The sequence below is a fragment of the Cynocephalus volans genome, chromosome X (genome assembly GCF_027409185.1).
Source record: "Cynocephalus volans isolate mCynVol1 chromosome X, mCynVol1.pri, whole genome shotgun sequence".
Taxonomy (NCBI): Eukaryota; Metazoa; Chordata; class Mammalia; order Dermoptera; family Cynocephalidae; genus Cynocephalus; species Cynocephalus volans.
In genome coordinates, this window is record NC_084478.1 from 8,959,518 (window position 1) to 8,973,368 (window position 13,851).

The 13,851-nt window shown below is 47.2% G+C and overlaps 1 protein-coding gene and 1 pseudogene across 1 annotated transcript in view; one reads left to right on the forward strand and one right to left on the reverse strand.

The window, feature by feature from the left end:
- Window positions 1-13,851, reverse strand: part of LOC134367146 (G-protein coupled receptor 143-like) — a 389,602-nt gene that overhangs the window by 24,865 nt on the left and 350,886 nt on the right. Inside the window, exons 4-5 of the mRNA XM_063083786.1 lie at window positions 2,611-2,703; window positions 233-342 (exon numbers count right to left, since the gene is read on the reverse strand). Of these exons, the coding sequence (XP_062939856.1) occupies window positions 233-342; window positions 2,611-2,703 (203 nt within the window). The remainder of the gene's footprint in view (window positions 1-232; window positions 343-2,610; window positions 2,704-13,851) is intronic.
- Window positions 10,510-10,756, forward strand: LOC134367710 (cytochrome c oxidase subunit 6B1-like; annotated as a pseudogene).

The following is a 13,851-nucleotide window of genomic DNA, read 5'->3' on the forward strand; positions in this document are numbered from 1 at the left end:
ATAACAAATGTTGACAGACAATGTGTGTGGTCCTTGACTAAACAGGCTTGCTCATTTTCATTTCTTAAACCTGTTTACTTTATCCAACTGTATTCTGCTTATGCCTCTGGAGGATGATGAATGGGATCAACTGTCCTGGATAATTCCAGAAGGATGACATGCCATTATCTGAGCCCCAGACATGGGGTCCTACCCAGTGTCCATGTACCCAGAGAACTTCCCTATTATTTACCTGCCATCACTGTCTTTTGGAATAGGATGGGGTTGGTCACAAGGACAAGGAGCAGTGGCAAGTACTTGGTGACATAGTGGGGGATGGTGTGGTCCAGACCCCTTTCACACCTGAGGGAAGAAAACTGAGTCATTCTTCTTGAAGGCAAAGCTTTGGCTAAAACATGCAGACTTATCTGGTAGCCGAGATAAGAGTGTGAGGGCGAAAAGGGAAATGCATAAATCTACTTCTGACCCTGCCAAAAGGAAATCTGACTCATTCCTCATGTCTGAGAACAAGCAATAAGGTGCAGGAGAATAAGGAAATCAATCATGTTTCTGTCTCGTAAATGGGAGGACCTGTAAGGCATTTAAGGAAAAGACACTCTGGGGTAGAGGATTCCCTACATGGGGTCTCATCAAGGAAAAAATCACAAAATTCAAGTAGAAACAAAGGCACTCAACTAGTTAGGTTTTGAGCACTTACTACATGATACACATTAGCCAGTAGCATGAATGACATCTCGTCCCTCTCCCTGAGCAACTCAAAATACCTGAGCTTCATATTTCAAAGGAAATTTGTTCTCATGATTATGGATATCAATTGTTTCTGTGATTCTTTTCAGGGAAAAGGACAAGGTTTTATACTGATGAGTCATAGGCATTGCCGGTCACCGTAGGATGTGTGGGGAGCCACACAGTGGATGTTACCAAGTAGGAACTATGAGCTAAGAAATGCATAATGTAGGAGAGAAGAAAAATGGTGCAGAGGCAGAGAGAACCAAGGCAAAGGGGAGAGAAGATGGAGCAGGCCCAACCAAAGGGGCAGGCAGAAAAGAAGATGACAGCCAGCCCCTGTGGCCACAGAAGGTGAAATGATAAAAACAAAAGCACTTTTAATATTCATGGAGCGTTCAAACCAAAAGGAAAAAAATGGCAGAAAATATGAAAAATCAGGCAGGAAAAATGCAATACCCATCTTGCCATAGGAAGGATTTCCATGCTGCCACCTCCTTTTTAACAGGCACTTTCATCTTCAGCTATGAAGTCTACAATGCAGTCTGGAAAGGCTCAAGGGGAGAAAGGGAGACAAGGAGCAAGAGAAGTGACTCCACTGCCAAGACAGAAAGTACATGCAAATGAGAGTGAGCCTGCGAGCTTGAAAGACACCAAAGGCTCTAGGTTGGGAGATGTGAGGACTAAGAGCCGATTTTGGATTAAGATGCTTCCTGAAGACCTGACAGCACCTCGGGGCACCTTGTGAGCCCCCCAGCAATCACGCCCTTAGGCTCAGATTCCACTTTGCCAGGGGTCTCCAGGGTCCCACAGGTGAGGGCAAGCGACAGAAACTCCCTTTCCAATTAAGTGCGTTCTCTTATAGCAGCTGCTGACACTGTATCTGCCCTGTTCAAGTTCTCCAAGGAAGAGAGCGCACGAATGGATCTACACGGAGCTCCTGTGAGTATTCACCGTTGATAAGGCAAAACCAGTTTGGAGACCTCTAACTGAGTAGCTGAAAGAAATTGAAAAAGAAGTGGGAGAAATGATCTACATCGTGGGCCAGCAATTTTTTTCTGTAATGGGACAGATAGTAAATATTCTCTGCTTTGTGGGTCATACCACAGTCTCTGTCACAACGACTCTACTCTGATGTAGTGCAAAAGCAGCCATAGACAGTACATAAAAAAATGGGCTGTGTTCCAATAAAACTTTATGTACAAAATCAGGCAAAGGGCCAAATTTATCCTGAGGGCTGTGCTGTGCTGATCCCAGTCCACACAGCCCTAAAATCACAGGTACTGCTCACCTGTTTTCCAGTTTTCCATAGGAAGTTAGAGTATATGTCCTTGCAGGTGCCTTGAGGCCTTGTAAATGGTTGCATTGATGGGATTTTAAACTTGAAGAAATGCCTGAAACAGTTTCAGTGGCCACATCTTCCTGCATCTTTGTTCAGGGTAGCCAAGAGTGCAGGATGGAAGAAAAGGTAGAAAGCGCAGGAAGCAGAGGCACAGAATTAGCTCCTCCCAGAGCTCCCGTTTGCTTCTCATCTCGAACTCCTGCTTAAAATGTTAAACTCACCTGCTCCTCCAGAGGAAGCGTGAAGAATAAAAATTAAAGAGTGGGCATGAGGAAGCTTCACCAATACGGAGAGGATATACCAAAAGCTTTGCATACCTGCTGTGAGCACGCAAACGAGAAAAGCAGAGGCCAGGAAGGAAATCACGGGTGCAAGGCCCTGCAGCGAGCCCTCCAGGTCGTGATTGTGAGTGGCCTCACATGGCACAAGACAAAGGGGTGACCTGCAAGGCGACCCCTGTGGGTCAGGGCATGTCCATTTCCTGCAGAACACAGAATGGGCCTGGGGTTGGAACACCTGGGCTGCCAGGCGTGCTGGCTTACCTGGACACAGAAGGGTAGTAAAGCATGACAGCTCCCTCCAGGCAGAGTAGGGTGGCCAGTCCCCAGGCCATGATGTGGTACAGCAGGATGGTGCTGGAGAGGAAAAAAGCAGGCAGCAACAGCATAGGGGGACAAAAAAGTCCCCAGTGAGACCACCAGACTGCTTCCATGCCCTGGAAAGGTCAGGGAAGTACACACACAGCAAAACCCTTCTACAGAGAGTGTCCTTATGTTGCTACTGAGTTGTGGATTGTTGTTTTTTGGTTTTTCTCAATTAAGGTGAAATGCATGTAACATAAAATTACCTATCTGAATGTGAACAATTCAGTGGCACTTAGTACATTTGCAATGTCATGCAACCACCTCTGCCTAGTTCCAATGCCTTTTCATCCCCCCAAAAGGAGACCCCATACCATTAAACAGTCACTCCCCATCCCCCCACCCCCAACCCCTGGTAACTGCTGCTTCCTGCTACTTTCCATCTCTGTGAATTTGCCCATTCTGGACATTTTATATAGATGGGATCATACAGTATGTGGCCTTTTGTGTCTGGCTTCTTTCACTTAACATAATATTTTTGAGGTTCATCCATGTGACACAATGTGTCAGAACTTCATTCCTTTTTATTGGTGAATAATATTATGCTATATGGTTATATCATATTTTGTTTATTCATTCATTCGTCAATGGATATGTAGTTTGTTCCACCTGTTAGCTATTGCGAATGGTGCTGCGATGAACATGCATGTGCAAGTGTTTCTCTGAGTCCTTGCTTTCTTTTCTTTTGGGTTTACATCTAGGAGTGGAGTTGCTGGGTCAGATGGTATTTCTACATTTAACTTTTTGAGGAAAAACCACACTACTTCCTGCAGCAAATGTACTGTTTTACATTCCCACAAGCAATGTACAAAGATTCCAGTTCCTCCATATCTTTGTCAACACTTGCTATTTTCCACTTTTGATTTTAGCCAGCCTGGGGGACTGGCTGCTAATTTTGAGTCTTGACCTAAATGGGACCCACTTTCAATAAAACCATGGAATAGACAATTCCATCTCTAGTACCCTCTGAAAAAATTTTTCAGTTCCCATCTACTATATACTGAATGTTTGTGTCCCCTCCCACACATAAATTCCTATGTTGAAATTCTAACCCCCAAGGTGATGGTGTTAGGAGGTGGGACCTTTGGGTGGAAATGAGGTCATGAGGGTGGAGCCCTCATGAATGAGATTAATGCCCTTATAAAAGAGAACCCAGAGAGCTCCCTCATCCCTTCCACCATGTGAGGACACAGTGAGAAGGCACCATCTGTGAACCAGGAAGTGTGCCCTTATCAGACACCAAATCTTCTGGCACCTTGATCTTAAACATCTAGCCTCCAGAACTGTGAGCAATAAATGTCTGCTGTTTATAAGCCACCCAGTCTGTGGTACTTTGTTAGAGCAGCCCAAATTAGCTAAGACAATATCTCAGAGTCCTGGTACCTGTGCCTTGCTCCTCTCAACCCTCCAGGCCCACTCAGCCTCCCTCTTATCGACAGCCTGCTAGCCTAATCCCAGGAAGATGCCCTGAGGCCAAAACACCTGGTGATTACTAGCAGCATGACCTGGGCCGAACCCTCTTCTCAGAGCCTTGGGATGCTCTTAGCCACAGGAAAGATAAAACTCTCAATGGCCTGCCTGTGCCACTATAGTCAGGGCCAGTGGACATCAGGCCATGCAGCTGTCCCAGAACTGTAAACCAAATAAACTTCTGTTCTTTATAAATTACCCAGTCTCAGGTATTCTGTTACAGCAACACAAAAATGGACTAATGCAGAAAATTGGTACCAAGGAGTGGGGTTTTGCTATACATATAGCTAAAAATTTGGAAGCGCCTTTGGAACTGGGCAATGGGCAAAGGTTGGAGGAGATTGGAGGACCTAAAAGAAGACAAGAAGATGAGGGAAAGTTTGGAACATTTTAGAGATTGGTTAAATGGTTGTGACCAGAATGTTGATAGAAATGTGGACAGTAAAATTCATGCTGATGATGAGGTCTCAGGTAGAAAAGAGGAACTTATCGGGAATTGGACAAAATACCACCTTTGCTACACCATAGTAAGGAACTTGGCTGCATTGTGTTCATGCCCTAGGACTTTGTGGAAGGTGGGACTGAAGAGCTGTGAACCAGAATGTTTGGCAGAAAAAATTTCTAAGCAGCAATGCATTCAGGAAGCTGCATGGTATTTGCAATAACCATAACTCAGCAGTTATGGCAGAAAAGGCATGATGTAAAGCCAGAATTTAAAAGAGAAGCAGAGCGTAAAGATTTAGAAAATTTGCAGCCTGGCCATGTGGTAGAGAAGCAGAGAGCAGGAGAAAAACGCAAGGGTGAAGCACATAGACTGGTTGCTAAGGACATTAGCTTGGCGGTGAGGCAGCCAGGTGCTAACAGGCAACACAATGGGAGAAAAGCCATGATGACATTTCAGAAATCTGGAAGGGCACCTCTCCCACCACAGACCCCTGAGGCATAGGAGGCCCAAGGTGTCCCAGAGAACAGACCTGGGGCACCACTTCCCTCAGGGACCCACTCCCTGCATCCCAGCTGCTCCAGCTGGAGCATCCCTGCCTCAAGCAGCCCCAAGTGCGGTTTGTGTAACACCTGTGGAGAACAGAAGCTGGAAACCTTTTTGTGAAGGTTAATTCTAGGTGCCAACTTGGTTAGATGAAGGAATGCTGAGAAACCTGGTAAAACTATCTTTTCAGGTGCGTCCATGAGGGTGTTTCCAGCAGAGATTAGTATGAGAGTCTGAGTGGACCGGGTGGGAAAGACCCACCCTCAGTTTGGGTGGGAACCATCCAATCTGCTGGGGACCCAGAGAGAACAAAAGACAGAGGAAAGAGGTGAAGCTCTCTTGATCTGCTGGAGCTGGGATAAACTCTTCTCTCCTGTCTGTGGACATCAGAGCTTGAGACTCTTCAGCTTTAGGGATCCAGGACTTACACCAAGAATACCATCAGCTTCCCTGGTTTTGAGGCCTTTGGACGTGGAGTGAGCCACGCTACTGGAATGTAGCTTATAGACAGCCTATCGAGGGACTTTTCTTTATAGCCACGTGAGCTAATTCTCCTAATAAATCCCTCTCATATAACTATAATATATTCTATTGATTCTGTCTCTCTGGAGATCCCTGACTAATACACTTGGTGGCATCCACATCATGTTAAGTCTTCAGGCTGGCAGAACATGAGAGCTGTGGAGGTATGGCAGCCTCCACCCCAATTTCAGAGGATGTACAGAAAAGCCTGGGGCCCAGGCAGATACCTGCCACACATGTGGAGCCACTGCAGAGGCCATCTACTAGATCAATGCCAAGCAGGAAAGTGGGATTGGAGCTCCCACAGAGACCCCCCCAACAGAGAAATGTCTAGGAGAGCCAACACAGCAGGGCTGCCACCAGGACCCCAGAGTTGTAGGGCCACTGGCAACATGGAACACCCACCTGGAAAAGCTGCAGGCACCAGTGCAGCTCAATGGGCTATGCCTTGCACAGCACTGGGAGTGTGGCTGCCCAGTGCTTTGGGGGCCCAGATGCTCCATTGTGCCCAAGATGCAGGACTTGGAGTCAAAGAAGATTATTTTGGAGCTTTAAGACTTATTGTCTATCCTGATGTGCTTTGGGCTTGTTTGGGGCCTGTTTCTCCTTTCTTCTGGCCTAGTCCTCCCTTTTGAAATGGGAATGTGTAGCCAGTGTCTGTTCCACTATTGTATCTTGGAAGTAGATAAATTTGGTTTTGATTTTTACAGGTTCATGGCTGGAAGTTTTGCCTTTGGTCTCAGATGAGACTTTGGACTTTGAAGTTGGTGCTGGAACAAGCTACGACTTTTGGGACTGCTGGGATGGAATAATTGTATTTGTATGTGACAGTGACATGAGTTTTGGGGGGCCAGGGGCAGAATGATAGTTTGGATGTCTTGCCCCCACCAAAACTCACATGGAAATATAACCCCAATGTGGCAGTGTCGGGAGCTGTTTGAGTCATGGGGTGGATCCCTCATGAATGGATTAATGCTCTCCCTGGGGCAGGGGGGATTAATGAGTGAGTTCTCACTCTATTAGTTCCCATGAGAGCTCGTTGCTTAAAAAGACCCTGGCACCTCCTCTCTCTCTCTCTCCCTTGCTTCCTCTTGCCATGTGATCTGCTTGTACCCACCAGCTGCCTGCTACTTTCAGCCATGAGTAGAAGGAGCCTGAGGCCCATGACAGATGCAGCTATCCCAGAATCATAAGCCAAATAAACCCCAGTTCTTTATAAATCACCCAGTCTCGGGTATTCGGTTATAGCCACACAAAAACGGACTAACAGGCCCCCACTGCTTTCTATTACTTATGATATGAGGCTGGCCATTGAGTTTGAGGACAGTAAGGACAGGAAATTTGAGGACAGGATGTAGGAGGACAGGGAGTGTGAGGACAGGAAGTTTGAGGACAGGAAGTGTGAGAATAGTTGGAGGACAGGAAGTGCCAAGACAGGAAATGTGAGGATAGTTTGAGGAGAGGAAGTTCAAGGACAGTTAGTGTGAGGACAGTTGGACTACCAGAAAAATGAGATAGGAAGTTCAAGGACAGAAAGTTCGAAGATAGGAAGTATGAGACAGGAAGTTCAAGGACAGGAAGTGTAAGGACAGTTGGAGGACAGGAAGTATAAGACAGTAAGTTCAAGGACAGGAAGTGTGGGGACACGAAGTTTGAGGACTGGGAGTTTGCAGACATGAAGTGTGAGATCAGTTGGAGGAGGGAGTATGACAGGAAGTTCAAGGACAGGAAGTTCGAAGACAGGAATTGTGAGGACAGGAAGTATTAGAACAGGAAGTTCCAGGACAGGAAGGAAGACAGGAAGTTTGAAGACAGTTAAGGAGACCCCAGCAATGGGGTCATCTTGTGCTCAGGAAGGTTGGAAATACTTGCTGGACCATCAGTATGGTCACTCTAGGAACTTCATTTGGCTGCACATTATTTAGAGAAGAGGGGCCAATGATAGGAGAGTCTTCCTACAGTCTTAACCTATACGCACAGCCTTCAGGTATGTGCAAAGGCAATGCTGAGTTCAAAGGAATGAAGCATTGACATACGCAACAATGTGAATGGACCTCAAAACATCATGCTGAGTGAAAGAAGCCAGATGCAGAAAACCACATATCACATCATTCCATTTATATGAAATGTCCAGAAGAGGCAAATGCATAGAGACAGAAAGTAGATTAGTGGTTGCCAGGGCATAGGGTATGGGGGGATAGAGAGTGACTGGTAATGGGTTCTGGGGTTGTGGAAATGTTCTAGGGTTGGTAGTTATACTAGTAAATATATTTTGTGAATGCAATAGACACCACTGAATCTTCCATTCTAAAGGGTGAATGTTATGGTATATGAATTATATCTCAATCAAAAGAATAACATAGAGTTGTGTCAGAGTGATGAATCTCACTCAATGTCCACTGGCTGAGTGTTTATTGAGCAAAGTTTCTGCCTGCGGTAGGCACTGGAAACACTAAGAGCAACACAAAGCCCTGCCCTCATGGGGTGACAATCTTGAGAGGGTGACATATAAGAAGCAATGTCCTTGCCCCTCTGGCTGCGGAGGGGGCAGCCACAGAAGCCCTGGCTTAGGTGAAGAAGATTTTACATGAAATCAAGTTCAGAGCTGTGATTAATCTAAGAGGTGAGCTGATGTTTATAAGTGAAAGTGGCCAAACACTTCGGATAGCCCCAATAAGGGCCCCCAAAGACGTCCACGTCCTCATCTCCAGAGCCTGTGAATATGTTCTGTTACATGGCAAAAGAGACATTGCAGATGTGATGAACTTAAGGATTTTTTTTTTTATGTAGACTTTATTTGTACCTGTATTTGTCCTTTTTTTTTCGTGACCGGCACTCAACTAGTGAGTGCACTGGCCAGTCCTATATAGGATCCGAACCCGCAGCGGGAGCATCGCAGCGCTCCCAGCACCGCACTCTACCAAGTGCGCCACGGGCTCGGCCCGAAGTTAAGGATTTTTGAGATGGAGAGATCAACCTGGATTATTCGTGTGGGCCCAATGTCACCTGATGAGTCCACAAAAGCAGAGAGGCTTTACCAACTGCACAGAACGAGAGAGAATGGAAGTGTGAAGACTTGACCCAGCATTGCTGGCTTCGAAGACAGAGGAAGAGGCCACAGCCAAGGAATGGGGGCAGGTTCTAGAAGCTGGGAGCATGGTGTGGCTGGAGCAGGGAGAATGAATGAAGGAGGATAGAGGGAGGACTTGTGGTGAGGTCCCTGTGGGTCACAGGATGGTGTTGGCTTTTGTCTAAGTATATTGAGAATGCACTGGAAGACTCATCATTTTTTCAAAAAAAGTACTGCAATAAAGAACAGTCTTAAAGTTTACAAAACACAGAATATGAAGGCTGGGTGGCTGGCTCAGTTGGTTAGAGCACAGCCTTGTAACACCAAGGTCAGGGGTTCAGATGCCTGCACCTGCCAACCACCAAAAAAACAAAACAAAACAGAATCTGAAGAAAAATTCAGTAAGAAAGTGGGGAGGTAGCTTTGGGAAGAAATCAGCCGGTGGCTGTGACTCCAAGTTTTGGGGGAGATGACAGAAAGGGAAGAAAAGGGAAGATTCTTGTTTTTGTCTGGTCTCTGTTTACCGCCTGAATCTCCGACATGGAAGTGAATCCAGTTGGGTCTGGAGCTAAACTTGCCCTAAATCTGGGGATTCGCAGAAGAAGGACATGAACCAGCGGCCCTGTCCTTGGGCCCTGCATCCCCCAGAGAGACCTAAGGCCACATCAGTGCTGGCTTCACCTGATAAGTAAGGAGCTCCTATCCCCACTCCTTCCCAAAGCCACCTCTACCTAACATGCAAGTGCAACCATCTGAATGCTCAGTCCAAACAGGAAGGAGTCCAGACTCGAGAGACCGGTGGTTATTAGATCATCCACGAGAGCAGGGGTTCCCTTTCTTCCTTCCCCACCTCCCCAGTCCCCATTCCCTGCATAGTTAACATTCCTGGACAGTCCGCATCACTCCTCTTTGTGCTTCAGTACACCCCACCCTGTTTCCCCACAGGATCTGAGGCACCGCCTTGCACAAGCAGCTGGGAAGAGGGAGCGTAGCACAGGCAGAGCTGACTGACTGGTCCAGCACCGCCTTCGCTTGGCCTCTTCTGTCTGATGGGACCCGGGGGGCTAGGGCTCCATCAGACGTGCCGGCCATCATTCCTAATTCCACCAGACTCCTGGAAAGTAGCGTGACCCCCATCTCATTGGGATTTTAACTCAGAAAGATAAGCTGTGTAGACAAAGGGAGCAGTCAGGGATCTGAGTGGGATGGGATGCCCTTCTATAATGAGATGAGAGGGAAGAGACACGGAATTGCACACAGGGGAATGAGCTTCAAAAGGAGAAATATTTTGTAGCTAGCTGTCTGGGCGGCCATAAGGGACCGACTCCAACATATTTTGCCTCCCACATTGGAAGCAGTGCCAGGAGGAGGCCTTCCTTGGCCTTCCTGTGGCTGGGAGCATGTCGGGTGTGTCTGAGCAATGCGGGGTCCTGCCCAGGAGGCGCAGATACCCAGTGGAGTGGCTTTCAGCAAAGGGCTGGAGCACTAAGAGTGCACAGTCTCTCATTCCAGACCCTACCCTTGGGCTGCACGACAATTGTGGGCTGAGGTGGGACAGCGGGCAGGCCTGAGGCCAGTCAAGTCTGGGGCTGGAGCTCACCAAAGCCCGGTCAATGGTTCCCTGCCCCCAAACAGGCATGCAGGATAGGGCTCAGGTGCGGCCCAGTTATGCAGCGGCAGCCACACCAATAACTTAGGCATCCAGCACTGAGCTTCAAGTGCTTCAAGAGCAACTTGAGGAGTCAGCACCATGGCAGAAGACATCAAGACCAAAATCAAGAATTACAAGATTGCTCCTTTTGACTGCCACTTCCCCATCCAGAACCAGACCAGAACTACCTGGACTTCCACCGCTGCGAGAAGGCAATGACCACTAAAAAAGCAATGTTTCTGTGTGTGAGTGGTACCACCGTGTGTACATGTCCCTCTACACCATAGCTTGAGTCTCAGCTTGGGAAGACTATTGGGCTGAAGGCACATTTCCTGAGAAGATCTGATCTGGCTGCACCTCACCTCTCCTCTGTCTTCTGTCCTTCTCCTGGGGTGTGGTAAAGGGAGACTTACCCTGGGACCCTGAAGCATGACTTAACTAATAATAAAAACACATTGGAAACCTGTAAAAATAAATAAATAATAACTGAGGCTTCTGAAATACCCAAGGGGTGAGAGTCTGAGCTCCAACCCAGCTCCAAGCATCCATGCCCCAGCTGAAGACCACAGTTCCTTCGTCCAACCCCTGGACAGCTTCCACGTCCAAGTGAGTGAAAGTCCTCCCTAGACCCTCTTTATTCTCACACTGTCATTTTCCTAGAGCAAGTAGTGACTTCAATTCAAGTCACTTTTCAAAGATCCCAAGCACCTTCTGTTATTGTTTAACACCTGTTTATCCCACAACCTGAAACCAGAGTAGCAGTTTAAAATTTAATTTTATATCTGCCTTAATGACATTTGTTAAGATTTGGATTACAAGAACCAATACTCCTGTGCCAAAGAAAATAGCTAAGTACTGAAAGGATCTAGAAGAGAGTGTGGAGTTTAATCCAGACATACCTACAAATTGCAGCCCCTACCCTGGAATTCAGCAGGACACTACCGTCCCCACCAGCTGCGGTCTCTCAACAGCCACCTGCAGAATGAACCTCACCCCAGGCAAGCTGGCTCCTACAGAGAAGCTACAGAGGCTTCTGATCCCACACTCTCAGCTGTGGCTCAAACCATCCAGGGGGATCCTCTTGGAGACCCCACACCCAGGCTCCAGGAAGTACAACTTCCACCAGGTAGGGGTGAGGACTTGGTCTCCACAGCCACTGAGCAGCTGTCTTGTTTCTCTGCTGTGTAGCGTGTTCCTCTTTGATGGGAGAGCCTACCTCACTCGCAACAGACAGTCATCCTAGTACTGGAAACCTGCCCTTGCTCTTGCCCCTCGGAGGCAAGATGTCTGGATGTCTCACCTTGAATGTGCACCTTCTGCTGCCAGCACTCCAAGGCTCTTCTTATCTCCATAACTGGTGGTCTATGAGACCTCTAGTTTTGTCGTAGCTCTGATCCATCCAAATCTGATTGAGGGAATGGTTGGAGACACACCATTGCATAGGCTGCAGGAACAAGGCCTTCCCATGCTGCTAGTTGCCTACCCAAAGCCATTCTCTCCTTTATCTTTATTAACTTGTCACACAGAGCAGTGACATGCTTGGCTAGCAGAATATGCTGCCTACCTCTTCCAGCAGCTACGTGTGACCACATGTACTAGTCTGTTTTCTGTTGCTGATAACAAAATACCTGAAACATGGTAATTTATAAAGAAATGAAATGTATTTCTTACAGTTTGGAGGCTGGGAAGTCCAAGTCCAGGGGGCATATCTGGTGAGGACCTTCTCCTGGGTGGGAACTCTCTACAGAGTCCATGGCAATGCAGGAAATCACATGGCAAGAGCGCATCTAACATGCTCACTCACTCTCCTTATGAAGCCCCCAGTCTACTTCCTGACAACCCATTAAACTATTAACCCATTACTCCATGAATGAATGAACCCAGGCATGTGGGCACAGTCCTCACAATCCAATCACCTTTTAAAGGCCCCACCTCTCAAATGCCATATTGAGGATTAAGTTCCACATGAACTTTGGAGGGGACATTCAGATCGTAGCACCACGAAACTAAATTCTGGCCAAGAATATGTAAGTAGCGTTGTGTGAAACTTCCAGAGATGCTGCTTAAAACTGGCTCAGGGGAAATGGGCCCTTTCTGTATCACCCTCTTCCTCCTTCTTGCTGCTTGGAATGCAGGTGTGATGGGTGGGGCACCAGCAGCTATACTGGGCCATGACACCTTGAGGATGGAAGTCAAACAATAGGCTGGTGGAGCAGGGTGGTAAAAGAAGCCTGAGTTTCTGATGTCCATCAGAAGAACCCTGGATTGCCCACCTCTGGGCTCCTTTAGCATGAAAGAGAAGTTCTATCATGTTTAAGACACTATTATTTTATGTATTTTATGCAGCCAAAAAGAATCCTCACTGATCCACCTGGTTGGCTGCCTTTGGCTTTGACCATCTTCTCTGGAGGATTTTCACAGCCAGGCATATCTGTGTTCCATACAGATGTGTAAGAGTTTGGTAGATAAGTTAAGAAAAAAAAAAAAAGGAAGGAAAAAGCATAAAAAATGAAGTAAGCACTAAACCACAGGCCACGGTTAGAGCATGGTGCTGATAACATAAAGGTCCAGGATTTGATCCCTGTACCGGCCTGCTGCCAGGGAAAAAAAAGTGGAGGGGGAGAGTGGAGGGGAGGGAAGGGAGGAGGGAGGGGAGAAAAAGCACCTCATGGCCCAGTCAAGTGGACACATAAAATTAGCCAACATACTGCCTGACTTTATAAGCAGTCACTCTTTGTTTCTGCTCCTGGTTCTGCTCAGAGTGTTGGGGTGGAGCAGCAGTGTCACAGCAGGGCTCCCTGAAACGCCCACCCCAGACCCTATAGGCTGAGAAGCATTGTATTAGATCCCACAGAAGGGGAAGGTACGGGGTGCAGGCATCTAGAAAAACTGATTTTATGATATTGATGCAAAGAGCCGTCTGAATAGTGTTTGCCTTGCCTCACCTCATAATCAATAGGGAATTTTTTTTATCACTTGAGAGGTGATGAATCCTACGCCAGCCACCAGGCCGCTTTCACGCTTGCTCTGCGTAATAAGCACATTGAAGAGCCTGGTTCTGTTTGTGACTCAGCTTTAAGCTGTGTCGTTGTGACGTTTAGTCTGAGCTCCCTGGCACAGAAGTAGAAAGGGACAAAAAGCCAGCTGCAGGCCAACCATACTGAAGGCAGAGCGTGATTTTTGCCTTCATTTCCTATGCATCTCCCCTGCCCAGTGTCCCTAGCCAGGACTGGCTACATAATTTGTGGACGACGTTTTGCCATACCGAATGAAAATGCAGGACCACTTGTTCAAAAACTCTGAAGAATTTCAAGATGGTGACTGTAGAGCAATAACATAAGTGCAGGCCCTTTGGACCATGGGGCCCTGTGTGACTGCACAGGTGGCAGCCCGTGAAGACAGCCCTGTCTATACCTTTGACTTCTAGTCATTGTGTCCTTT